The 21,942-nt window shown below is 37.1% G+C and overlaps 1 protein-coding gene across 2 annotated transcripts in view; it reads left to right on the top strand.

Moving 5' to 3' along the window:
• The window catches only part of rgl2 (ral guanine nucleotide dissociation stimulator-like 2), a 29,612-nt gene that overhangs the window by 1,871 nt on the left and 5,799 nt on the right, over positions 1-21,942 (top strand). The window contains exons 2-12 of one of the 2 annotated variants that reach the window (XM_014974352.2): positions 1,134-1,291; positions 9,407-9,454; positions 9,846-9,929; positions 10,014-10,180; positions 11,649-11,705; positions 12,602-12,798; positions 14,244-14,353; positions 14,441-14,656; positions 15,687-15,790; positions 18,704-18,788; positions 21,468-21,527. In XM_014974352.2, coding sequence (XP_014829838.2) covers positions 1,142-1,291; positions 9,407-9,454; positions 9,846-9,929; positions 10,014-10,180; positions 11,649-11,705; positions 12,602-12,798; positions 14,244-14,353; positions 14,441-14,656; positions 15,687-15,790; positions 18,704-18,788; positions 21,468-21,527 — 1,278 coding nt within the window. In that variant the 5' untranslated portion in view covers positions 1,134-1,141. Of the gene's footprint in view, positions 1-1,133; positions 1,292-6,781; positions 7,173-9,406; positions 9,455-9,845; positions 9,930-10,013; positions 10,181-11,648; positions 11,706-12,601; positions 12,799-14,243; positions 14,354-14,440; positions 14,657-15,686; positions 15,791-18,703; positions 18,789-21,467; positions 21,528-21,942 lie in introns of those variants that run through there. The other variant, XM_014974353.2, reaches the window with a different exon arrangement.

The following is a 21,942-nucleotide window of genomic DNA, read 5'->3' as shown; positions in this document are numbered from 1 at the left end:
ATAAATAAAAGTCACAAACTGAAAAAATTAAATAAAAACTACGAATCATCAGAATGGAAATGATCAAGCTCATTTAAATGTATTAAATTATTAATTGCTTATTGCAACAAGCTTAGCAAGGAGATGTTTGTTTTGAAAAGCAAAACAGAATACTTAAAACACTTATAATTACTGATTCTTTTTTTTGGTGTCCCTAATAATTGAAGCCAGAACTCAGTGATTTGGTCTATTAATGTCATAAGGTCAAATTTTTAAGTGTTAATGTTTTAAAACAAGGCAAAATCAGAAAGAAGAATGAAAATGCTAAAATAAATAGTTCTACATTTCTGTCCCAATTTGATCCCTATAGTAGAAACAAACTTTAGGTTGTCAAAGTTTCCCCCACCTTCTGAGTGGGATGTGAAACTTCAGGTGTTGCTCCAGTTCAAACTTACAACTAAGAACTCAGATATTTCCATTTCCTGGCTGCAACGCGCCACAACAGCAAAAAGTTCCTTTTTGCCATGCTGTTGTTTCTAGAAATGTTATGATGTAACATTACAGCTGAAGTTCACTGGAAACCTGGAGCAAATAAACTCCAGGAATTTCTTCATAATCACGGTGTTTTCAAAATATTGCAACCTGGTTTTCTACATGAAGATCGGTAAACGATTGTTCATCTCCACAATTTTCACAGTCGGTTGTTTTGTTTTTAAGCAGGGATGTAAATTATTTGCTGATTCACACTTGAAAAAGATACTTTTCTGACAAATGTCAAGCTAAGTATGCCTTGGACTGCTGTGTTCCTGGCAACTCAGATAATGTAATTCTGTATTTGCATTCCAAATAGGCTTAGCATGTGACCCTGCTGCACTCCTCCCCCTTGTGTTTGTCCTCCATTTAAATCAGGAGTGGTAAAGGAAGAGCTCTTGTGTGCATCAGTGTGAAACCCAAACAGACTGCTTCCAACATACAGGTTTCAATATGTAGGCAATTATTGTCATAAGATGCAAATAATTTGGGAAGGTAATAATCAGTTGACTTGAAAAAGAGACTAGGCTACGTTTAGCAGTAGATTCGTGTTTAGGTGTTTCTGATCTAAGCAAAGGTGGACCATTGAATGCTGTCTTGTGTTTTCTTCCTGTCTGTGGCAGCCGGCACCATGCTCCACCGTAACCTGCGAACAGGTGGCTATAACCTGCCGGGGGTGGAGTCAAGCGAGGTGCCTCTCATTGGCTACCGGCCCTTATCGCCTGATGGGGGGACCCCAAGCAGCCAGTCAGGGAGGAGCGAAAATCTGGAAAATTCACAGGTAAGTTTGTTTTTGTCCACCTGCAGCGTGTAGCAGAACTTTGTGAAGGGAAGTTGGTGCTGACGCCGCGGCTCAGTTCTGTGAATACATTCATGGCGTTTATAAACCATGAATGATACTTCCGATTTCGTCTGTTCTCCGAGGTTTACACATTAAAGTGATTTACACACTGTAGGCTCATTTAGCTTCATCACAGCTATCAGCATTCAGAGCAGTGTCACATGAAACCGTATGATCTGTGTTCAGTTTTTAGTTTGTTAAATAAACATCAGATGCGGTTGCCTGGTTCTCAGAAAACAGAGGAAATAAAGCCAATGTGACGTACATGAAGGGAGTGTATGTGTACATAATTGCCATTGTTGAGCAGAAAAATCATACATTTAGTCTACTCCATACTAGTTATGAAAAGATGTAATAAATTTACAAACACAGTTCTCAATTTATAATCTGAATGCTGATTTTGAGAAATCTTGCATCTGGATACAACTGTCGTTTTGCGTCTTGTGCTGATTATTTTCATGTTATGAGGCAGATTTCCACCCAAAACAGCAGCACAGCAATGTATATTGTTGCCCTATGTCAAGTTTTATTAATCTTCTCAATCTGTCTCATAATCTATCAAGAGTCAGTCTTAACAATGAATCTTGCCTTTGAATTGATCATCACTTTTCTACATTTAAACGTTTTTTGGATATTTCTGTATGTTTCTCAGGATTATAATGTACTTTAAACCAACTCACCAAAACATTTGAAGACATTCAGCAATTTCAATCATTTTCAATAAGTTAAAATGTCATTGAAAAGTGAAGCTAAAGTCCATCCAGCTCACCAAATATGTTGGACTTGGACTTGACTTATAATTAGGGTTGGCCAATATGTACTGAAAATGTTTTAACAATATATTGTGTTATTTATTTTATGTTGATACCAAATTATTTACATCTTTTTTGTTGTCTATTTAGGCAACTGTGACACTACAGTCAGCCCCACAAACACAATGATTTTAACACAATTACTCCAAAAAAATATGAAAATGCTACAATAAACACATATCCCTAAATATAACTTCTTATTTAAATAGTGCATCTAAGTAATCCTGTGCAGATATTGCACACACTAATTAAATTATTCAAATAATTTTCTATTGTCAGTTATTTTTAATGCTAATTTGCAAATGTGTTTTTTTAATAGTTAATAATTTTAAACAGTCTGTTAGAGGTTACCTGGTTGGTGTTTGACCAGAATTTGTGAAAACTACTTCAATAAACTCATCTATTATGTTTAATGCAAATCAGCAAATATTTGTAAAAATCTGGAAAATATTCTGAGACAATTTATCATCATTGTTGACGTTAACAGTTACTGTTGAGCTGCCTCAGAGCTGTACATTATTAGCGTTTTGTAAACTTTTTGCCTTTTGTTTACCAAAATGCGCTAAAACTAAGTAGCTTTAGCACGTTTCTCTGTTTTTATGATTGTTAGCATAGCTGGATGCATTTGACAAATGCCTTTGTCTTCTTGGCAACAGATTCATGTCAGCAACAGTAGCTGGTATCACTGTGTTGTTGATCAAGCAACTCAGTCTTTAAGCAGTTCAGAGTTTAGTAATTCAGGATTTGTAAGACGTGAACAGGAGCGTTCAGCTCTGTTAATGTTTAGTGGGAGTTAGTGAGGCCTGAACAGATGGTTTCACCGTGATTTTCACATAGTCAGATCAGATGTTGTTTCCTGGTTTGTATTTTCACAAATAACCAGAAGGCTGGGAACATTTTATCCCGACTCTTTTCTTTGCAACAGATGACCTGCTTGTGGTTCTATTGTTTAACTTCATCCTGAACTTTCAAGAAACTCCTTTTGGTTCCTGGACTCTCTAAAATGATCACATTTCCTCTCATGTCACAAGTTAACTGCTGGGCTGCAGTAAATAATGCATGCTGTGGTTTGACCAGCTGAGGCAATGCACACCTGCTCTCACCATGAACGCTATCCAGTTTCCCAGTCTGTCTCCAAGGACATTCAGTAAAGTGGAATCCAATACAGGCCTTTTACTCATACTTTAATGAGGGAAACTTGGATATCTGAGTCAGGAGTGATAACCTCAGGTGAATAATGAAGCTTGCCCATTGATTATAAAAGGGGTAATATACCAAACAAACAGAAAAAAACATGTTTATGCTCCAACAAATGATTGAACAGCTGAGAATAGAAAATGTTCTTGTTACAAGTTTGGACCGAATGCAGCTGTAGCCACAACTACAGCTGAGAGCAGAAGCTTATATACACTGTCTCATATTAAATTAGACTTCGCTTTTTATGTTTTTGTTAGGAAAATGATTTCTATTTTTAAAATGCCAGAAAATGAGAGATAACTTTGAGTTTCCTTTTCTTACAGTAGTTTCCACATTGGGACTAATGTCAGGGTTTTCTGATGGATTCTCCAACACACTGACCAACATGAGCCCAAACTTTAACTTCCTTGGTGATTTTTCTCCCCCATTCAGAAAAATAACCACACAACATAATGCTGCCACTCCCGTACTTTACTTTTGGGTTGATAATCTCAGACCTGCAAACTTTGGCCCTTTTTTCTCAAAATCCTCAGACCATAGAATATGTATCCAAAAATTATGGCATTTGTCCGTCAGTGAACTTTACAAGATGCCCTCTGGCCTTTTAAGTTGGCTTTGCTTTGATGGCTTCTTTCTCTCTGAGTGGCTTTGGTGATTGAAGAATTCATTTTACTGTGGATAATAAAACTTCCTTATCAGCTTCAGTCAGCATCTTTGTTATGCTCTTCATAAGGTGTGTAATTGTATCTGACAATGATGTTGCAAAAGGAAACAATGTGATTGTGGTGTTGCCTTAAAATACATAGTTTCAGTATTAAGCTGTCAGAAGCTTAAAAAGTCATCTGTGCTTTCCACAATGATTTGAAGGCATGGCGATCTGTATCTCTGTCTTTTTTGTTGCTATTTTTGAAAATTATGCCCTGGAAGCAGCATAATCCAGCTAAATGATGTTTATTTAATTTTCAGATTCAGACTATTTTGGGGAAATTACTGTACTTGTCTTACCTTGTAGAAGTGAACACACCTGTTCAGGTAGCCGGTTTCTAAAATGCAATGCAAATATTTTTATTTCAGATTAGCTGTTGGATCTCTCTGTATGCCGTCATGCCAGTCATTCGGAAAATTGTCAGATTCCAGTTCCAAGCTTCCTTAGTTCAAGTATTATAAACAGAAAGTGTAACAATAGATTCAGCCATGCTTGCACATTTTTCAATGTTGCATTAAACCTTAATTTGCTCCGTTACTAATATTTCTAAATGTAATCAGGACTGAAGAATATAACTTGTTTGTCTTGAGTATGCAAGAGTTTTACTTGAAAGGCATTAGATAACAGGCACCATGGGAATGAACAGATGAAAGCCTGCAAAGAGGAGCAAAGAGAAAGATAGGAAGGAAGAGGTCTGGTTTGTGGAACACTAAAAAAAAACAATGGTTATCCTTAAATAAATCCTCCAGAAGCATTTATGACCTCAAGTTTGGACAAACGGTTTAAAATGTTCACAGAAAGTTAGCCAGGAGGCTTTTAAGTGAGGAAAAATGGAGGAGCTGTTTTATCTTTTGGAGGTTGGAGTCTCATGGGACGTGGTGAAAGATTAAAAGAGAGATTTTTCTTCCCTCATTTGTTGCTGTTTAATAAATGACGCTGTTTAGGAGAAGCTAAAGCAGCTTTAGTTTTGATGGAAGGAGAGAGGAAGAGAAATAGCTTCTCAACGCAGCAGCATGTCCTGTTTCCTGTGTTTGTTTCCACTTATTATGTGCTTCCTGTATGTAACCGGGGGAACTGAGGGAACTTTAAGAATAAAGAGAGCAAAGGACTCCAAAAGCAGATCTGATCTGACAAACAGTACAAACACAGTGGACACTTTTTTTCCAATAAACCCAAGAGATGAAAAGCTGCAAAGTACTTTAAAAACACTTCGATTCATGTGATTCTCAGCAGCAGCCTGTGTTCACAACTCTTATCCACAAGTAGTCTTTGAAAAGCCAACAACTAAACAAAGAAGAAAAAGGTTCTGCTCATTCTGACCCACATTTAGTCAGACTTTAGAAGACTGGTGCTCTGCTGGAAATGATTTCATTTCTCAAAAATCTGAAGATGTTTTAGAAGCAGCGTCTGGAAAAAGACAACTGTACAGAGACTAGTTTCCTTTGAGGTAAAGGCAGACTGGATCACTCTGCCAGAGACGACTTTACTTCAGACAGGAATACACAACACGGCTGCAGTAGTTTAGTTCTCGTCCACTAATTTGGTATACTAGTAGTTTTAGATTTTTCATACTTTGGTTCATTTTTAGCCACAGAACTCAAAAAGGTGAAATAGTATATTATGATTATGTGTACATCGATTGGGTAATGAATAATTTAACAGGAGGTACCATTTTCAACAAACCGATTAAATTATTGTTGAACAACCAACTGAAGTTTTCTCCCCAGTTTTGCTGTTGGCATTTTGCAGACTAGCATCAGCTCCACCGGGAGGAGAATGGACTGACGTAATTTGTTTTTATGTTGCAAACATAAAAATAAAATCAATTTCACATCAGTTTGAAAGGCTAATAAATATATTCATAAACACAAAAACAAAGGATATTATATCTGCATAATTTCAGTCTGTTTTAGTTAGTTTTTATAAACTCACAATATAATTCCTTTTAGCTAAATTATCAGTTTTATTTATTTTAGTTAAGGAAAATGTTTTCTCAATTGAAGTTTTCATTTATTTGGTTAGTTTTATTTAACTATAATAACTTTGCCACACTGCTATTGCCCTGCAATAAGAAGGTCTTGGGTTTGAATCTTGACCTTGGTTTTTCTGCCTGGCGTTTACTTTTTCTGTGTTCCTGTGGAAATCCAAAGCCATTCATGAGAGGCTGATTGGTCTTTCCTACAGCATGAGTGTGGATGTTTTCCCAGTATTTACGCCACCTCTCGACTGTAACCCTGCAACGATAGGCGGGTGAAGACAACTGACAGGTTGAGTTTGGAACATTTTCTCTATTATTCACAGCCTCAGAGTTGTAAAAATGGGATATCATGAGTTTTCTTTCTCTCTTTAATGATATTAGCTACTTAAACAAACAGCTTCCTTACTAGCAGATGTGGAGGTTTTTTTATATAGCTTACAAGCACAGGGTTAGCTTTTTTAAATGATAGCATAAGCCTAAGGCGGGTGAATGTCACACTGCTTTAAAGCGGATACATGGTCCAACTGGTTTATCTACATGGGAAGGTCATCCGTAAGGGAAGCAGAGCAGGGAGAGGGGGGAGACTGGAAGAGAGGGGGCATTGTTCTGGAAAAGGCTTCAGGGCTTTGTCTCTCAGTGTGTGTGTGTGTGTGCGTGCGTGTGTGTGTTCACTGATGAAGGCCTTTGATTATGTGAATATATTATCCTTTTGATGCAAATGTTTTATATGCATATGTAATATGCATGTAGAGGAAAAGTTATTCACTTTAACTGCTTTATGGACACCTGCATGCTCTTAAAGTGTTGTGGAGTGTGTGTGAGTGTGTGGGGGGGAGGGTGTGTGTTTGTGTGTGTAATGGGTGTGTCCATATGATGCTGCCTGCCGGGGGCCGGACTTGACTTGAGTCCTGCTTCAGGTGTGTAACAAAGCCTGGCGTTGTGTGTGTAGAGAGGCATGCTTTACCGGGATAAACCTGCAGAAATCGGTTTGGATTCTGAGGATTTCTGGAAACGAGGGGAGCGCAGATGAAAAGGGAAGGAGAAAATGGGAGAAATGTTCACGGCTTCATCCTGAAAATTTCCAGGAAGCTCAAGGATTCCTACCTGCCTGTACTTGCCCGGGACGAGGTAACTGCTGGGACATTTTTCTCTTTTGCTCTCGGTGTGTATATGTGCTGAGTTTATGAGAAAAGACAGAAATGTCGGCAGGTTTGTCCAGAACGGGTTGAGATAAAATCCAGAGGTGGAACATGTTTGCTTCTAATGCCCTTTGAATGTAAGGAGCGTCCGCTGACCTTCGGTCAATCCAAGTTCAGGCAACGTGAGAGAGGCCACTGGAGGATAAATGGGTTTATTATGATTAATAAAACCATAAACCTGATGTGGGTCAGACCGCATGTCCCTCCTGCTGCTGTGGACACTAAGCTCGCTCTGGGACCTTGAACTTGCCTTTTCAAGTGCTAACTTGAGTTGGATCTTTGTGATTCTATATTTGGAAAATAAAACTTGCTTTTGTCAAAGTTTAGGGGATGTAAGGATTTTGGTGTTTTTCTCATCAGAGTGTGTCTCCAAGGTGTTTCCGTTGTGTTATGGAGATCAAAACAGTTGACTCACAGCGACTCAGTCAGAGCCGCCACACCAAGTCACCTCGGAAAGCATGACCCAGTACTTGGCTCTTGCACATCAATAAGCTCCGATATTGGTTGATGTGAGAGTTATATGTTGTAATCTAAATACAGCCAACAATACAGAAAGATCATTTTCATAGTTTTAAAGTCTTTCATTCTGAAAATTGGGATAAAAACCCTCTTGCTTTTCTATTTACGTGCAGAAATGTAAAAGAAAAGAAGGGACAAAAGAAAGGGACTACTGTTTCTGTTGAAGATATAAAAGAAAAAGTTTTGTAAAACTTTGAGGGTTGTACGATGAAAACATGTTTATTCATTTGTAAAACATGATTTATCTGTGATGTTCCTTCAGATAAAGTGATACAGTACCACCTGTGCAGTTCGTGTTAGTAATAGGTCATCTGCCTCTTATCACTCTGTCTGTTTTGGCAGTATTCAAATGTCTCTGGAGAGCAGCTGCACATATCACACTTTTCTCTTTGAGAGAGAGAGCTGTGAGCTCTGTGCAACCTGAGTTCGACTGCAGGATCCTGCAACCCAAGAGCCATGTGTGTGTGAATGTGATAAGCCTGAGCCTTAATGCTGCAGAGGCAGGTTTCTGTGTATTGATCATATTGGACTGGAGCTGATTAGAAAGGTTGTCTGCATGTGGTAACATGTGAGTCTTTATTTGTTTTTGCCGTGTTTTTTTTAGGTGTTTTACTGGTTGGCTTGCAGAAACAAGAATGACAAGAAGTATTACTTGCATGCAAACTTCAATTATTAGGCCAGTATCCATGTAATTATTTAAAATAGTCTCAAAACAACAATATTATTGTTTATTGCAATAATTATTGGGACCATTAACTGCCCAGTAAAATTTGTTATTATGACTTTCCTAATTCCTCCATGAAACATAATAGAAAATTACAATGAGGAACGTTGAGCATTTTGTGAAGTACTGTTTTCGGATCAGTTTTACAAATAATGAACTTTTTAACATATCCGCATCAAATTATTATCAATATCAGGATTTTGAAAAGATTGTGTGTATTTTGAAGGAAGAATCTTGGACTAGGCCAGCTTATGATGCCAGATTTTGATAATTATCGAAGCTTTACTCTTGCTAAAGCGACTTTGTTCAGGTAATTTTATGACTTTCTACATTGGATCTTTATCCCACTAATATTATAATTTTATTGTCATAATAATATGACTTTATTCTTGTAATTTAAATCAAATCCTAGTGTGGTTTTAGTATTTTCTCATATCATAAAGTATTTGATATTAACTGAATATTTAGTCAGGCTTCCTGCAGTCAGACACGCTGCTTGAAGTTTAAGACGAAGCTACCTTACTGAGAGAGTTGACGGTCATTTCTTTTTTTTGCACACTGTGGGTGACGCCACAGCCAGAACATTTCAAATGAGTCAAATTTGAGTCTCTTGTATTCTAGAGGATGTTGTAGGAGCCTTGTTTCATCCTGCTGACTGACAGTGCACAGCGACAGGCACAAACTGCAGAAAACTTCAGTCATGTTGGCTCTTCTTCTGGAATCTCTAACAAAACTATTCTTCAAATCTGAGAAGAATTGAAGACTAGTTCAATTCTTCAATTGAACTATTCTTCAAGGAATAGTTCAAAGGCCTAACTTTTTAACTTTTCTGCCCTTTTGTCATTATCTTCTAGATTTTACCATCCAAAAACCTTCAAATATGAAACCTCATGATGCGATTTGTTTTGTCTTCTTCTCAGGCGGAGTCCTCACCCATGAAGACTACCTGGTACTGCCCTCTGGATTTGGTAAGAATGGCCGGATTCTGCGCCGCAGCTTGCACTCTGGGGTCTGTGAGTTAGTAGGGCAGCAAAATGGGGTAACTGTGTCAGGGACTTTCCCTCAGGCTGAACCAGGGTCGCTTTAGCTAAATGTAGGAAATGAGTTCAAAGATGTGTGCATTGTTTTCATTACACATGGGGGGCATTTGTCCAGAATAAACAGTGCAGAGTGTTTAGTTTGAAGGTAAAAACAGTGAATCATCTACTTATTTTTATCCAAACAACAAGCTAAAGTACAAAAAAAGAGTTTCAGAAAACTTTGGGAATTAATCAGTTTAAAGGATCAAAACAAAGTCCGGCTGACTGGAAGCAGAGTTTAGATAAATCAGATTTTCCTCACATTTTCCCTGCTTTACAGTCCACCGTGGTGGAGGAGGAAGACGAAGGGGTTATCTACACGGTCGTGGTCAAACAGCAGCATGCCAGCCCTAACAGTCCAGCGGTAAGCTACTTTCAATTTGACTCAGTTTCAGAAAACTCTGCAGGCATGTCAAGTGTCTTGTCCTCTCTTCCTGTTGACTTCCAGTCAACCGTTTCCCGTTCCCAGTGCGTGAAAGCTGGAACGGAAGAGAAGCTGGTGCTGCACCTCCTCCACTCTTTCTCACTGGGAGATTCCTCCTTCATCTCCATCTTCCTGTCCACCTATCGGTCCTTCACCTCTACAGAGAGAGTGCTGGACATCCTCATTGACAGGTAGGTAACTGGCAAAGTCGAGGTTTGAAAATAGAGTTTTATTTTGGTTCCTATTGCAGCAATCTTCAGCAACTGAAGCTGCTTCCTGTCTGGTCGGCTGCGCTGCCTAAATCAGTCTGATCCTGTCTGGTAGGATTCTTACTCCTCTGGGACAAGGGACCGCTTATTCTGTGTTGAATTAGAGGAAAAACATCCGACCATAAATGCTCGCTAATGGTTCTCAGCACAAAGAAAAATGACACATTTGTTCTGCTCTGGTTCCTAGAGGAATATTTCCTCCTCAACATTCCTTTTCCTGGTATTATCTCTACCTCCTGATTTATACTGTCTCCTTGGCACTTCTTCAAGAAGCGAGAAACACTTTAGGTTCTCTCAAATTCCTCTCATGCAGACAAAATTTAGGTTGCAGTATGTCATGCCACATACTCTGGTTTGCATGCAAATTCAATCAGATCTTGTAAATGTATTTGTAATTTATAAAACCCCCTGAAAACTCTTTCTAAAGTCATTGACACATTGCATGGAGTTCCTTACTGCTTTTTTAAAACATATATCAGACTGGTGCCTCACTTAGAAATGCAGTTGTTTATCATTTTTCTCAATGATTAGGTTAAGTAAGAGGTCCTTTGGAGTGCATCAAGAGTGCAGTGAGGTTTCTAATATTTATAAAAGAGCATAAGAGTTCCCCGTCTGTTTTGAACGTGCAAAAGATGGTGGTGCTTTATAATCTATATGATATCATACCATGGTAATTAGTGCTGTGTGAAAAAGGAGGACAATGCTGTCCTCATGCTAATGCTAATGCTACAACCTCTTGATGCTGATGCCAAACCATTCAAACTCTGAGGTCAGTATGAGCACCGTTCCTTCTGGAGCAGAACTCTAACCAGCAGAGAACAACTCACACCTTCTCCACACATTTCAGATCATTTTGGTATGATTTACTTTGACAGAGCTGGAAATATCTGTTTGTACATAAACTCAGTTTAAATTCCCCCATAGTCCCTTTCACTGGAGAGGTTGACAGTAAACAGAGTATGAATAAAGATGGACTGAAACTGTTGGTAGAGGTGCAGAAACCTCCCGTAGTTTTAGTAAAAATGTATGTTGTGAGGAAACATGCTAACACAGCTGTAATAGCAGAACTGAAAAGCCTTTGTGTTGAGTGTTGGAGCTCGTTAGGCTAATGTTAGCCTTCCTATTGAGGCTAATATGAAGTTAGCCTGACCTATTTTAGAAATTAGATTCCAGTATTTTCATATTGTGGTGTTTGAAGTGTCGTTGACGTCTTTCACACTGCTGGGCCGTCTTACTTTGCTGTGAAGAGTGACTGAATATCACCACAGTATCGCCACAGGGTTGCCTCTTGAACAAGCTGCGTCATTGTTGCATTTCCTAGATGAATGTGTTTGCTGTTGAAAGATCTTATTTATATTTGGCTGAATGAATTTCTATTTCTCGTTCACAGATTAGAGAATCCGCCTGGGGACAGCGAGAGAAGTCAGACAAGACAATCCTTCAACAAGTGAGTTTAAAAAAACCACCTTATGTCTCATAAACAGGCGAAGAAAGCATGTAACGACTTCTTCTGCAAACACTTCTGCTTCTTGCTTCTGCTGTTGAAAGATTGAATTTTTATTTGACTGTTGGTTTTACTTTTGCTTTGAAGTATTAAGGGTTATGCATAGTTTTGTAATATATTGTAATATGTTTCTGTTACATAAACGCCAGTGAAGTGAGTTAAATTAAACGTGAACATGGCTGCTTGTGGTTAGTGAAGCTATTAAGGATATTTTTTCTAACATCCGTCTTTATGGATTTGCCCAATCCTTAAGCAGAAATCTATTGAGTCCAGTTCTATGCTTTGTGCTCTGACTGACGTCCTGCTGTATTATTTATTTTACATTATTTTTAGAATTTCAAATTGCACTTTCTGAACCTTTTGAAAGTAAAAAAAACATGTAAACCAAGGTAGTCAACCTATTGTTTTTGTGAATTTCAATCTCTTCATTGTTTATTTTAAAGTGTGACTAAGCTTGTGAAGCTGTTGGTGTATTTAAGTGTGCTGTACTGGTAAATATATAATACAGTACATTTGTGTCTGTATTTAAAAGAAAGAGACATTTTAAGTGAATTCAGTGCTGTTTTCTGAATCACTATCGGCCGATACTAAACCTCAGGTATCTGTATCGGCAACGAGAATGATAAAAGGTGATTCCCTACTTTAAATGCTTTCTTTATTCAAATACAGTCATATTTCTTTTACCACATCCAGTTTTAATCTAAATTACTGACTTTGAAGCCGCCATCGTCTAAACCCTGAATATTTCATTTTTCTTTCAACTTGTTTTTCTGCTTCTCACAAGTTATTTTTGGCTGTAAGCAGATTCCAGCTTTCTTTTCTACCTCCTGTCCACGCAGAGCGGTGTGTACTGTGTTCAGCACGTGGCTTTCGGAGTATCCTGAAGACTTCAGGAACCTCGGAGATCCGTCTCGTTTGTTGCGTCTGGCTCCTCTGCTGCCTCAGGACTCCTCGTCTGCTGTTGACCTTCGAGCTCGCCTCCTCCGGACGGCCGAGGAGCTCAGCGAGAGAGCCCTGCTCCCCGACAAACACAGAGGTCTCTTCTGACTGCCGTTCAAATGAACAGAAATTTTCTTTCCACTTTAAATCACAAATGCAGATTACTTAGAAAATGACTAAATATTTTAGACATGTTGTCATAGTTTATATTCCTAGTTTGGTTTCTGATTTATTATGAATCTAAGGTTCTGCAGTTGAAAAAGGTGATTATTTATTTAGTCACTTGCATCATGAATGCTAATGGTTTTTCTGTTCTCTCAGTAAAGTTTTGTAATGAAGGAATTAGAAGCTGCTTCTTCTATAGATTTTTAGAAATTTTAGAAAACATAACTATCACTTGACAGCTCTATCTTTACCTCTCCTCAATTCTCCATAAGGTTTAAAAGATTATTTTGAATGCATAATCTTGTTGACAGTGATTATTTTGCTGCATGCTAAGCAGCTAATTAACTCAAAATCCTACCTATTCATGCTGTTAGCCTGTAAAGCGATCATGTGGCGGCAGCATAGCCTCAAATCCAGCTGGAGCTTTAGTTTGATTGCACAACAACAGGAGTTTGGGAAACACAACCTAATGAGTTTGATTGTTGTTGTCAGTGAAGCTGGCTTAAGCACTTCTCAGCATGTAGGTCAGCCTTCCTCCATACCCTGGTCCAACTATCTCGCCGTATGAAAATAACACTGTGGCATTTTCTTACTGAGACCAGCATACATAATCTAACATGCTAATAAACACTGCTACAGAATCAACACAATGGCATCTGGAATAGAGCAAGAATAAAAACTAATAAAAGCATTACTGTGTACTGTTTTCACGACTGCTGTATTTCGCTAAAATACTAGTGAGCGAGCTAGCTGCAAGAATTGTTTACATATAGAAGTGGTAGAACAATCAAAGAAGTTGTCAAATAAATGCTGGTCAAGTGGTTATGTTTTTATAAAGCATTTATTTTAAAGGATATTAGTACTTTTCTGTGCCTTTCAGCTTTCAAAAGTAAAAATGTAGAATGTGACAAGTTAGTTTTAGTTAGTTTATGGTAGCCTGTGCAGCCCGAGAATCATGTTCCTTTGTTATAATTATAATTTTGAGCAAAAGTTATCAATTACAAATGCAAAAAATTATACTAGAATAAAATTAAGAAATAAATATTGCCCATAATTAACATAAATTCAGTTCTTAAAGAAAATAATTGATAGATAAAGTGACCTAAGTTTATTGAGCTTGAAACTGTAATGTTTTAAAATAACGTGAAACTGGAATCCAGGCAGTGAGCGGTCTTTCATCAATATATTTTGACTGGAAAATTATTTGTCATATAAAAAAATATGGCTTTATGACTTAACCTTCTACAGTCAGGAACCAAATTTACTTTCCCTCGAGAAAACATGTTCTCTTTATTTCCTATCAAACCTGACTGATAGCTAAATGCTGTATTTCAACTGAATTTTCTGAGGAAATCACTGTTTTGTCTGCCTCTGCAGATCAGAGCAGCTCTAGCAGCCCTCCTCCTGATCCTTCAAAGTTTGAACCCACCAGTGTCCTGGGATTCCCTGCTGCTGTCATCGCTGAGCAGCTCACAAAGATAGAAACTGTAAGTTTGCTTTGTTTTTTAGGATAGAAGAGGCTTATTTTAAAACAAATGTTCATGTTGAGGGATTTTTGAAAATCTTTCTTCCAGGAGCTTTTTGTCCGTTTGGTGCCGTACCACTGTCTCGGCTCGCTGTGGTCTCAGAGGGACAAGAAGGGCAGGGAGGGCGTTTGTTGGTCTGTCCGGGCCACCATACGGCAATTCAACAAGTTAGCCAACGCCGTCTTAGCATCGTGTCTTTGGCCGACGAAGCTGCGCAGCCAGCAGAGAGCCCGACTGCTGGAGAAATGGATCAGTGTTGCAGAGGTCAGCGGACTAAAACCTCGACATCAGATCTTAAAACTACGACGGTGCATTAGGAACTTTGTAGATAGAAAAAAAGGAGTACATTTCTGCCAGAAAAACTCTTCAATTCTGACGGACACCTGTGTCAAAACACCTGTTTTGACACGTTTTGACCGGTGTCCGTTTGACACCGGTCAAAACGAACACACCTGTCCGTTTTGACACACGGACAGGTGTGTGTCAAAATTCTTGAGTTTTTTTCTAGCAAATTTGTGACTTTTTGAACTCATAATTTTCTAGGTTTTTCTAGAAAATTTCAGTTTTTTTCTAAAAAAACAACAACATTTGACTTTGAAACTCTAAAATTTGCTTGTATTCTCTTTTAAAAATTTCATATAAACACATTATTTTATGTTATGGGAGATAAAATATTTGCCTTTGCCTTTTCTAAAAAAAGTTAGTGTTAGCACATAAGTTCAAGTGTGAAAGCATTAAAATATATCAGTTGTGCCTTTTCACACAACTTGGCTCGTATAATCCTCTCATAATGACCCTTTTCTCAGGGTAATGTGTGCAAATGGAAGTGAACTCACAACAGTAGCTGACAGAAAAACAGGTTGTGTAGAAACCTGGTTGTTTGGTTGTTTTCAGGAAAAAAATGCAAAGAGAAACTCAATCCTGGCTTCTACTAGAAACACTGAGAGTTTAAACACAGCTGCATATTTGTGGGTAAATGATGATAAAATTATAAAATATCAGCCTTAACTGTAATACTAGGAGCAGTTTGGTGTTGAAAAACCCTTAGGATCAAATGCAGCTTGCAGTTTGAATTACATGAGCAGCTTATTTCTCCCATTTAATGAAAAGGTAACTTCCTGTGTTTGTTGGAAATGTGGAGTCATTAACTGAAAGTATAACTTAATGCCAGATAGGCATTCCAACACACACATGCACACACACACACGCACACACATCCGAAGATGTTTTCTGTTGCAGCATGTCTTCAAGCAAAAGCCTTTATTCAGCAGTCCTGCTCTGTGTCTTTGAACAGGAATGCAGAGCCAGGAAGAATTTCTCCTCCCTGTATGCCGTTGTGTCGGCGCTGCAGAGCAACCCCATCCACAGGCTGAGGAGGACCTGGCAGGAAACGGACAGGTGTGTGTCAACCGAATTCATCCATTAACAGATAATGAGAAATGCTCTTTGCGTAGCTTTCGGTAGATTTTTGAGTCTTCATCTTGCTGGAAAATAAATGTACTATGACATCGTAGTTCTCTTGCAATCCTTAGTGAATCATTGCAATCATTATTGTGAATGCTGGAGGGATTCACACTAATAATCATCTGACCAGCTAACCCAAGTTGGTCGAAGATAATGCTGAGTTTCCATGGATTTGATGATAAAACTCAAAATCCACTTATTATTAAGATCAAATACACTTGATCTTAATGAAGATTTGAGTAAAGTGTTCATATTCTAATGTTTTTCAAAATCAACATGCATCATAGTTTTTTTTCTAGCCTGTTTTTATGTGTTGATTTTCTTAAGACTTTAGATGTGAATTGAACCCCTGACCTCAGGATTATTAGCAACACGCTCTGACCAGGTGAGCTTAACTCAGCTGGCCAAAGATACTGTTGAGTTTCCATGGATTTCAAAAATATGTATGTGATCTTAAAAATTTAGGAAAAGTGCTCATATTCTAATGTTTTTCAAAATCAACATGCATCATAGTTTATTTTCCTGGATTTTGAAGCTGTATTAGTACCATGCGCTTACAAGCTGAGCTAACCTACCTACCTTACATAATGTTGAGTTTCCATGGATTTAAGAAAAACCTAGATGATCTTAAAAATGACATTTTTAGAAAAGTGCTCATATTCAAAATCAATATGTATAATATGTAATTTACCAGCCTTTTTTATGTGTTGATTTTAGATTTGAATTAGCCAGTATGGGTATTGAACCCATGACCTTGACATTATTATCATTAAGCTCTGACTATCTGAGCTAACCAACTGTACACACTTTTCAGTTTCCATAGATTTAAGATATACGTACTTAATCTTAAAAATTGAAGAAAAGTGCTCATATTCTAATGTTTTTCAAAATTAACATGCATCATAGTTTATTTTTTAGCCATTGTTGATTTTATTTCCCAGCAGTTTTTAGTTTTGAAGTGTTGATTTTATTTCAGAGCCATTTTTTATTTTGAAGTGTTGATTGTCTGAATGACTTTAGATTTTATTTGCCCAGTATGGATGTTGAACCCATGACGTCAGCTGTATTAGTACCACGCTCTTACATGCTGAGCTAACCTTCATACCTTACATAATGTTACGTTTTCATGGATTTAAGAAATACGTACTTGATCTTAACGACGAAAATAAAAAAAAAGTGATCATATTCTAAAGTTTTTCAAAATCAATATATATAATATTTGATTTTCCAGCCTCTGGTTTGTGTTGCTTTTATTAAGATGTTAGAATTTAATTGGCTGGTGTGGGTCTTGAACCCACACCAGCCTGCTAATAACAGAGTGTGGTGTTATTAGCACCACACTCTGACAAGCTGAGCTAACCGGCAATTACATATTTGTAATGCCACTCAACATGGACACACTGTTGAGTGTCCATGGATTTAAGAAACGTACTTGATCATAACAATGAAAATTTAAGAAAAGTGCTCATTATAATGTTTTTCTATATAAATATGTATAATATTTGATTTTACAGCCTTTTTATGTGTTGATTTTATTTCCCAGCAGTTTTTAGTTTTGATTTTGTTTTTGAGCCATTTCTTGTTTTCCCACAGTTTTAGTTTTGATTTTATTTTCCCAGTAGTTTTTAGTTTTGAATTTATTTTCCCAGTAGTTTTTAGTTTTGAAGTGTTGATTTTATTTTCCCAGTAGGTTTTAGTTTTGAAGTGTTGATTTTATTTCCCAGTAGGTTTTAGTTTTGAAGTGTTGATTTTATTTCCCAGTAGGTTTTAGTTTTGAAGTGTTGATTTTATTTTCCCAGTAGTTTTTAGTTTTGAATTTATTTTCTAGTAGTTTTTAGTTTTGAAGTGTTGTCTGAAAGTCTTCACTATTTATTTGCCCAGTATGGACGTTGAACCCATGACCTCAGCTGTATTGGTACCACGCACTTACAAGCTGAGCTAACCTACCTACTTTACATAATGTTGAGTTTTCATGTATTTAAGAAATATGTACTTGTTTTTAACGATGAAAATTGAAGAAAAGTGATCATATTCTAATGTTTTTTGAAATCAATATCTACAATATTTGATTTTCCAGCCTCTTGTTTGTGTTGATTTTATTAAGATGTTAGAATTAAATTGGCTAGTGTGGGGATTGAACCCATTACCTTGGAGTTATTAGCACCACGCTCTGACAAGCTAAGTTATCCAGCCATACACACGTTTCAGTTTCCATTCTTTTGAGAAATACGTACTTGATCTTAACAATGAAAATTTAAGAAAAGTGCTCATATTCTACAGTTTTTCAAAATCAATATGTATAATATTGGATTTACTAGCCTTTTATTATATGTTAGTTTTAGATTTGAATTGGCCAGTATGGGGATTGAACCTATGACTTTAGCGTTATTAACACCACACTGACAAGCTGAGCTAACCGACCATATGCACTTTTGAGTTTCCATGGATTTAAGAAAGACGTACTTGATCTTAATGAAAAATGCTCATATTGTAATGTTTTTCAGAATTAACAGGCAAAATATTTGATTCTCCATCCTTTATTTCTGTGTTGATTTTATTAAGACTGTAGATGTGAATTGGCCAGTATGGGGATTGAACCCATGACCTTGTCATTATTAGCACCACATTCTGATCAGCTCAGCTAACCAGGGATACACCGTGTTGTTCCCATAAAAAAATTATTCAAATCTCTGCTACTGAACATGAACCCATTTTCCAGTTTAAATATGCCTTCAGCTTTCTGAGACTCAGCTGTGCTTGCACAATCTTCCTTTATTACACTTTTGTTACCTTGAATAATTCAAGAACACACATGAATCTTCCACTGACAGTTGTTTTCTTTCGCAGAGAGGCCTTGAGGAGATACGAGGAGCTGGCAGAAATATTCTCAGACAAGGACAACTATTCACAGAGCAGAGAACTCCTGAAGGAGGTGAGTTGTTGTGGGAATGAAGAGCGCATTAATGACAGTGGAAATAAATTACTCTGTGTGCCTGGAAAGCTGAATCATGCTAAAACTGCTGATATAATCTCATCTGCTTCAGTGAGAAATCTGAGCTCTCAGGGTCATGGCGCAGCATGAAACTACCCAGTCAATTGTGAATTGATGTGTTTATTTAGAGATTTGCTGTTTGCAGATTGACACGTCGGTGATAAAAAGTGAGATCTCAGCAGCTCTTTTTTGTGACGTTCTGAATTGGTTTGAGAGCTATTTTCTTCTGAGATCGGCGCTCCTGGCTGCCGTCTGATGTTTTTACTGCTCAGCTTTTCATTGCCTCGCGTAAAAATCTTCAGAAGTCCCTATTTCTGCAATTTTTCTTGTGTCCCTTAATATGCTTTAGTGCAAAGTAAATGAATGGAGGTGGGTCGGAAAGCATTGCAGTGATTAAATTAAACTCTGTTTTGGGTCTTTTTGCAACAAGAGAGTTTTGCAAATTGCAGTTTGTGTGAATCCCCTCCAGAAACAAACACTCAGTGCTTTCCCAGTGTTTAATATCTGTGTTGGAGATAACATCACAGGAATGAAGAAGCAGCCTCTGTGATTATTGGCATTTCTGGTAAAAAAAAAACCCCAACAAAAAACAACAACCTTATTCTAAAGGTAACTTTCATTGCAGTAGCATTATCTCACAATGGAATATTTACAAAAAATCCAACCGTTTATACGAGAAAACATACAAATTTAAGAAAAATATATACAACTTCCAGAAAACAAATAAAGCTCAAAGTTATTCATGCCACTGGCCCATTTAAATTTCAATAATTAACATTTAACCAACCATCTCACAAAAATATTATTATAATATAAAAGGAGTATCAATTAAAAAAAATCTCTTTTTATTACATTGTAAAGTAAATAAAAAGTAATGTTAAAAATTATTAATACACTTTTCAATAATATATGAACATTTCTGAGGGCCTAATGTTGATCAAAGATTTTTGATAATGGCTGACTGGCTTTTTTTCTTACAATTTATATTTGATGATTCACTCTTTGTGGTTGGAAAGCCTCCGTTTCATCACCCTAATCTTTAGCTATTTCCATTAATTCCCTGTGAGATTCAAGTCAAAACTCTCTGCTGGCGACTGCAGATTATTAACATTATTTCCAAGAAGAAGAAATCTGTCTGGTTGAACTAATAAAATACTAAAAGCGACCTAAGAATTTAGTTCAGTTCAAATCTTACAAATAATGTATGTAAGTTAGTCTAAATGTATTTAATTCATCCAGTTAATTCCAATTCCAAACAATACCTAAGCTTCAGAACATGCAACACCAATTAGTAAAAAGTTCTCCGTGTAAGAAATGTCCTAACAAAATGTTGAGTACATGAGAGAGCCAGACAGCCACAGAAGCACTGGACAAAGTGTGAAAATGGTTAATAACAGCTAGATCACAAAGTTAATCGTAGCAATAAATGCTAATCATGCATAACTGGAAAAAAGACAACAATGCAACAACCAGGAACAGGATGTTTCTGATTTTGATGATATTATACAGGAGAATGAAGGAAATTACTGAAATGTATTTAATATAAGATTTAAAGAAGGTAAAATTATAAAATCCTGAGGAAATTACTGTATAAGTAAACCTAACAAAATGTTAAGAGCACATGAAAAATGGGAAAGATGGTGGTTCATTGGTTCACCTTTTGGTCAGCTGGCTTTATTCACTGGCAAAATGTAATATAACAATGAAATGATCTGTTTATTTAAGAAAATGAGGGAAAAATCCATCTGCGTTGTTGCACCATCTTGTTACAGCAACAGAGTGTAATGTAACTCTCATAATGCAGGATGAGTCATATTTTCTTGCTCTTTTTTTGTTGATTGTTGATACTACAAAAGAGGATAAAAGGCATTGGAAAAAAAACAAACTAATCTGACTTTATTCACCAAATAGAGATTTTTTTACTCCAAATTTCATCGTCTACATAAAAATCACTTCAGTCCGACATGTTCCTCCAGAAAGTTGGTTCTCTTCTCTTGGTAAATGTATTTCAGTGGCTCTAATCTTCTTCCATAGGAAAATGTCAGGTTTCTTTTTGTTGTCCCCCAAGTGGCCAAAAAGCAGACTGCACATTTAAAATTCTCCAAATTCTTTTAGTTCATTTATTTTCACCAGATAACTGGAGATTATTCAAGCGGAGAAGGAACATACACTATTTTATCAGTTTGTTACTGTTATAGGTCAAATCCAAGTATAGCTGTTAAAATACTGGCTGCAGCACAAAAATCACTTTTCTTTAGCATAATGACCATTGTCATTATGCTAAAGGACAACAATTTGAGATAACTGTTTTCTTGCCCAGTATGTATATATATATATATATATATATATATATATATATATATATATATATATATACACACACACTGCTCAAAAAAATAAATCAAATTTATTAACCAATGGAGGCCTGGATTTGGAGCCACACACAAAATTAAAGTGAAATGTTCCCTTTATTTTTTTGAGCAGTATATATATGGCATTGTGACTTTTAGTTTTATTCAGCTAGATGCGTAATATAAGATAAACATGTCAATAAAAATTCTCCTTCTGTTTAAACTCGAGTGAATAAATGAAAAGCTTCCCCTTGTTCGTGTCTTGCAGGAGGGAACCTCAAAGTTTGCCAACCTTGACAACAGGATCAACAACAGACACCACAGCAGGGTGAGTAGAGTGGAAACGCTGGCTACGGAGAATGATCTGAGAATCATGTCCAACATCTTCCTGACAGCTGAGAGGTTCTGGTTGCACATCTCAGCTGCAGGATGAAAGCATGCAGCTTCAAACACTCAGAAACGCTGAGTTCACATCCACAGTTCTCACTGGACTGCCACAAGCTTTCAGGGTTACCTCACCAAGACGTTTTAAGAGCAGCTTAGAAATGACCTCTCTGATGTACGGGCAAATAAAAGAGAAGTATTTTCACCAACTTTATGGCCCACGTCTGCAGTGAATACTAAACATTTCAGCCTGAGGGGCCGTTCGTCCCCACAGGCCTTCATGGCCGACTTTTTGAAATTTGCAGCATGATGTAACACCCTGTAAAAGTGCACAGAAATGCTCTGTGCTTAGAAGTTAC

This window comes from Poecilia mexicana, unplaced genomic scaffold (genome assembly GCF_051168715.1).
Source record: "Poecilia mexicana isolate PSO_F unplaced genomic scaffold, ASM5116871v1 scaffold_16, whole genome shotgun sequence".
Lineage (NCBI taxonomy): Eukaryota > Metazoa > Chordata > Actinopteri > Cyprinodontiformes > Poeciliidae > Poecilia > Poecilia mexicana.
Note: the sequence above shows the minus strand (reverse complement) of the source record. Positions and strands in the feature narration are given on the sequence as shown.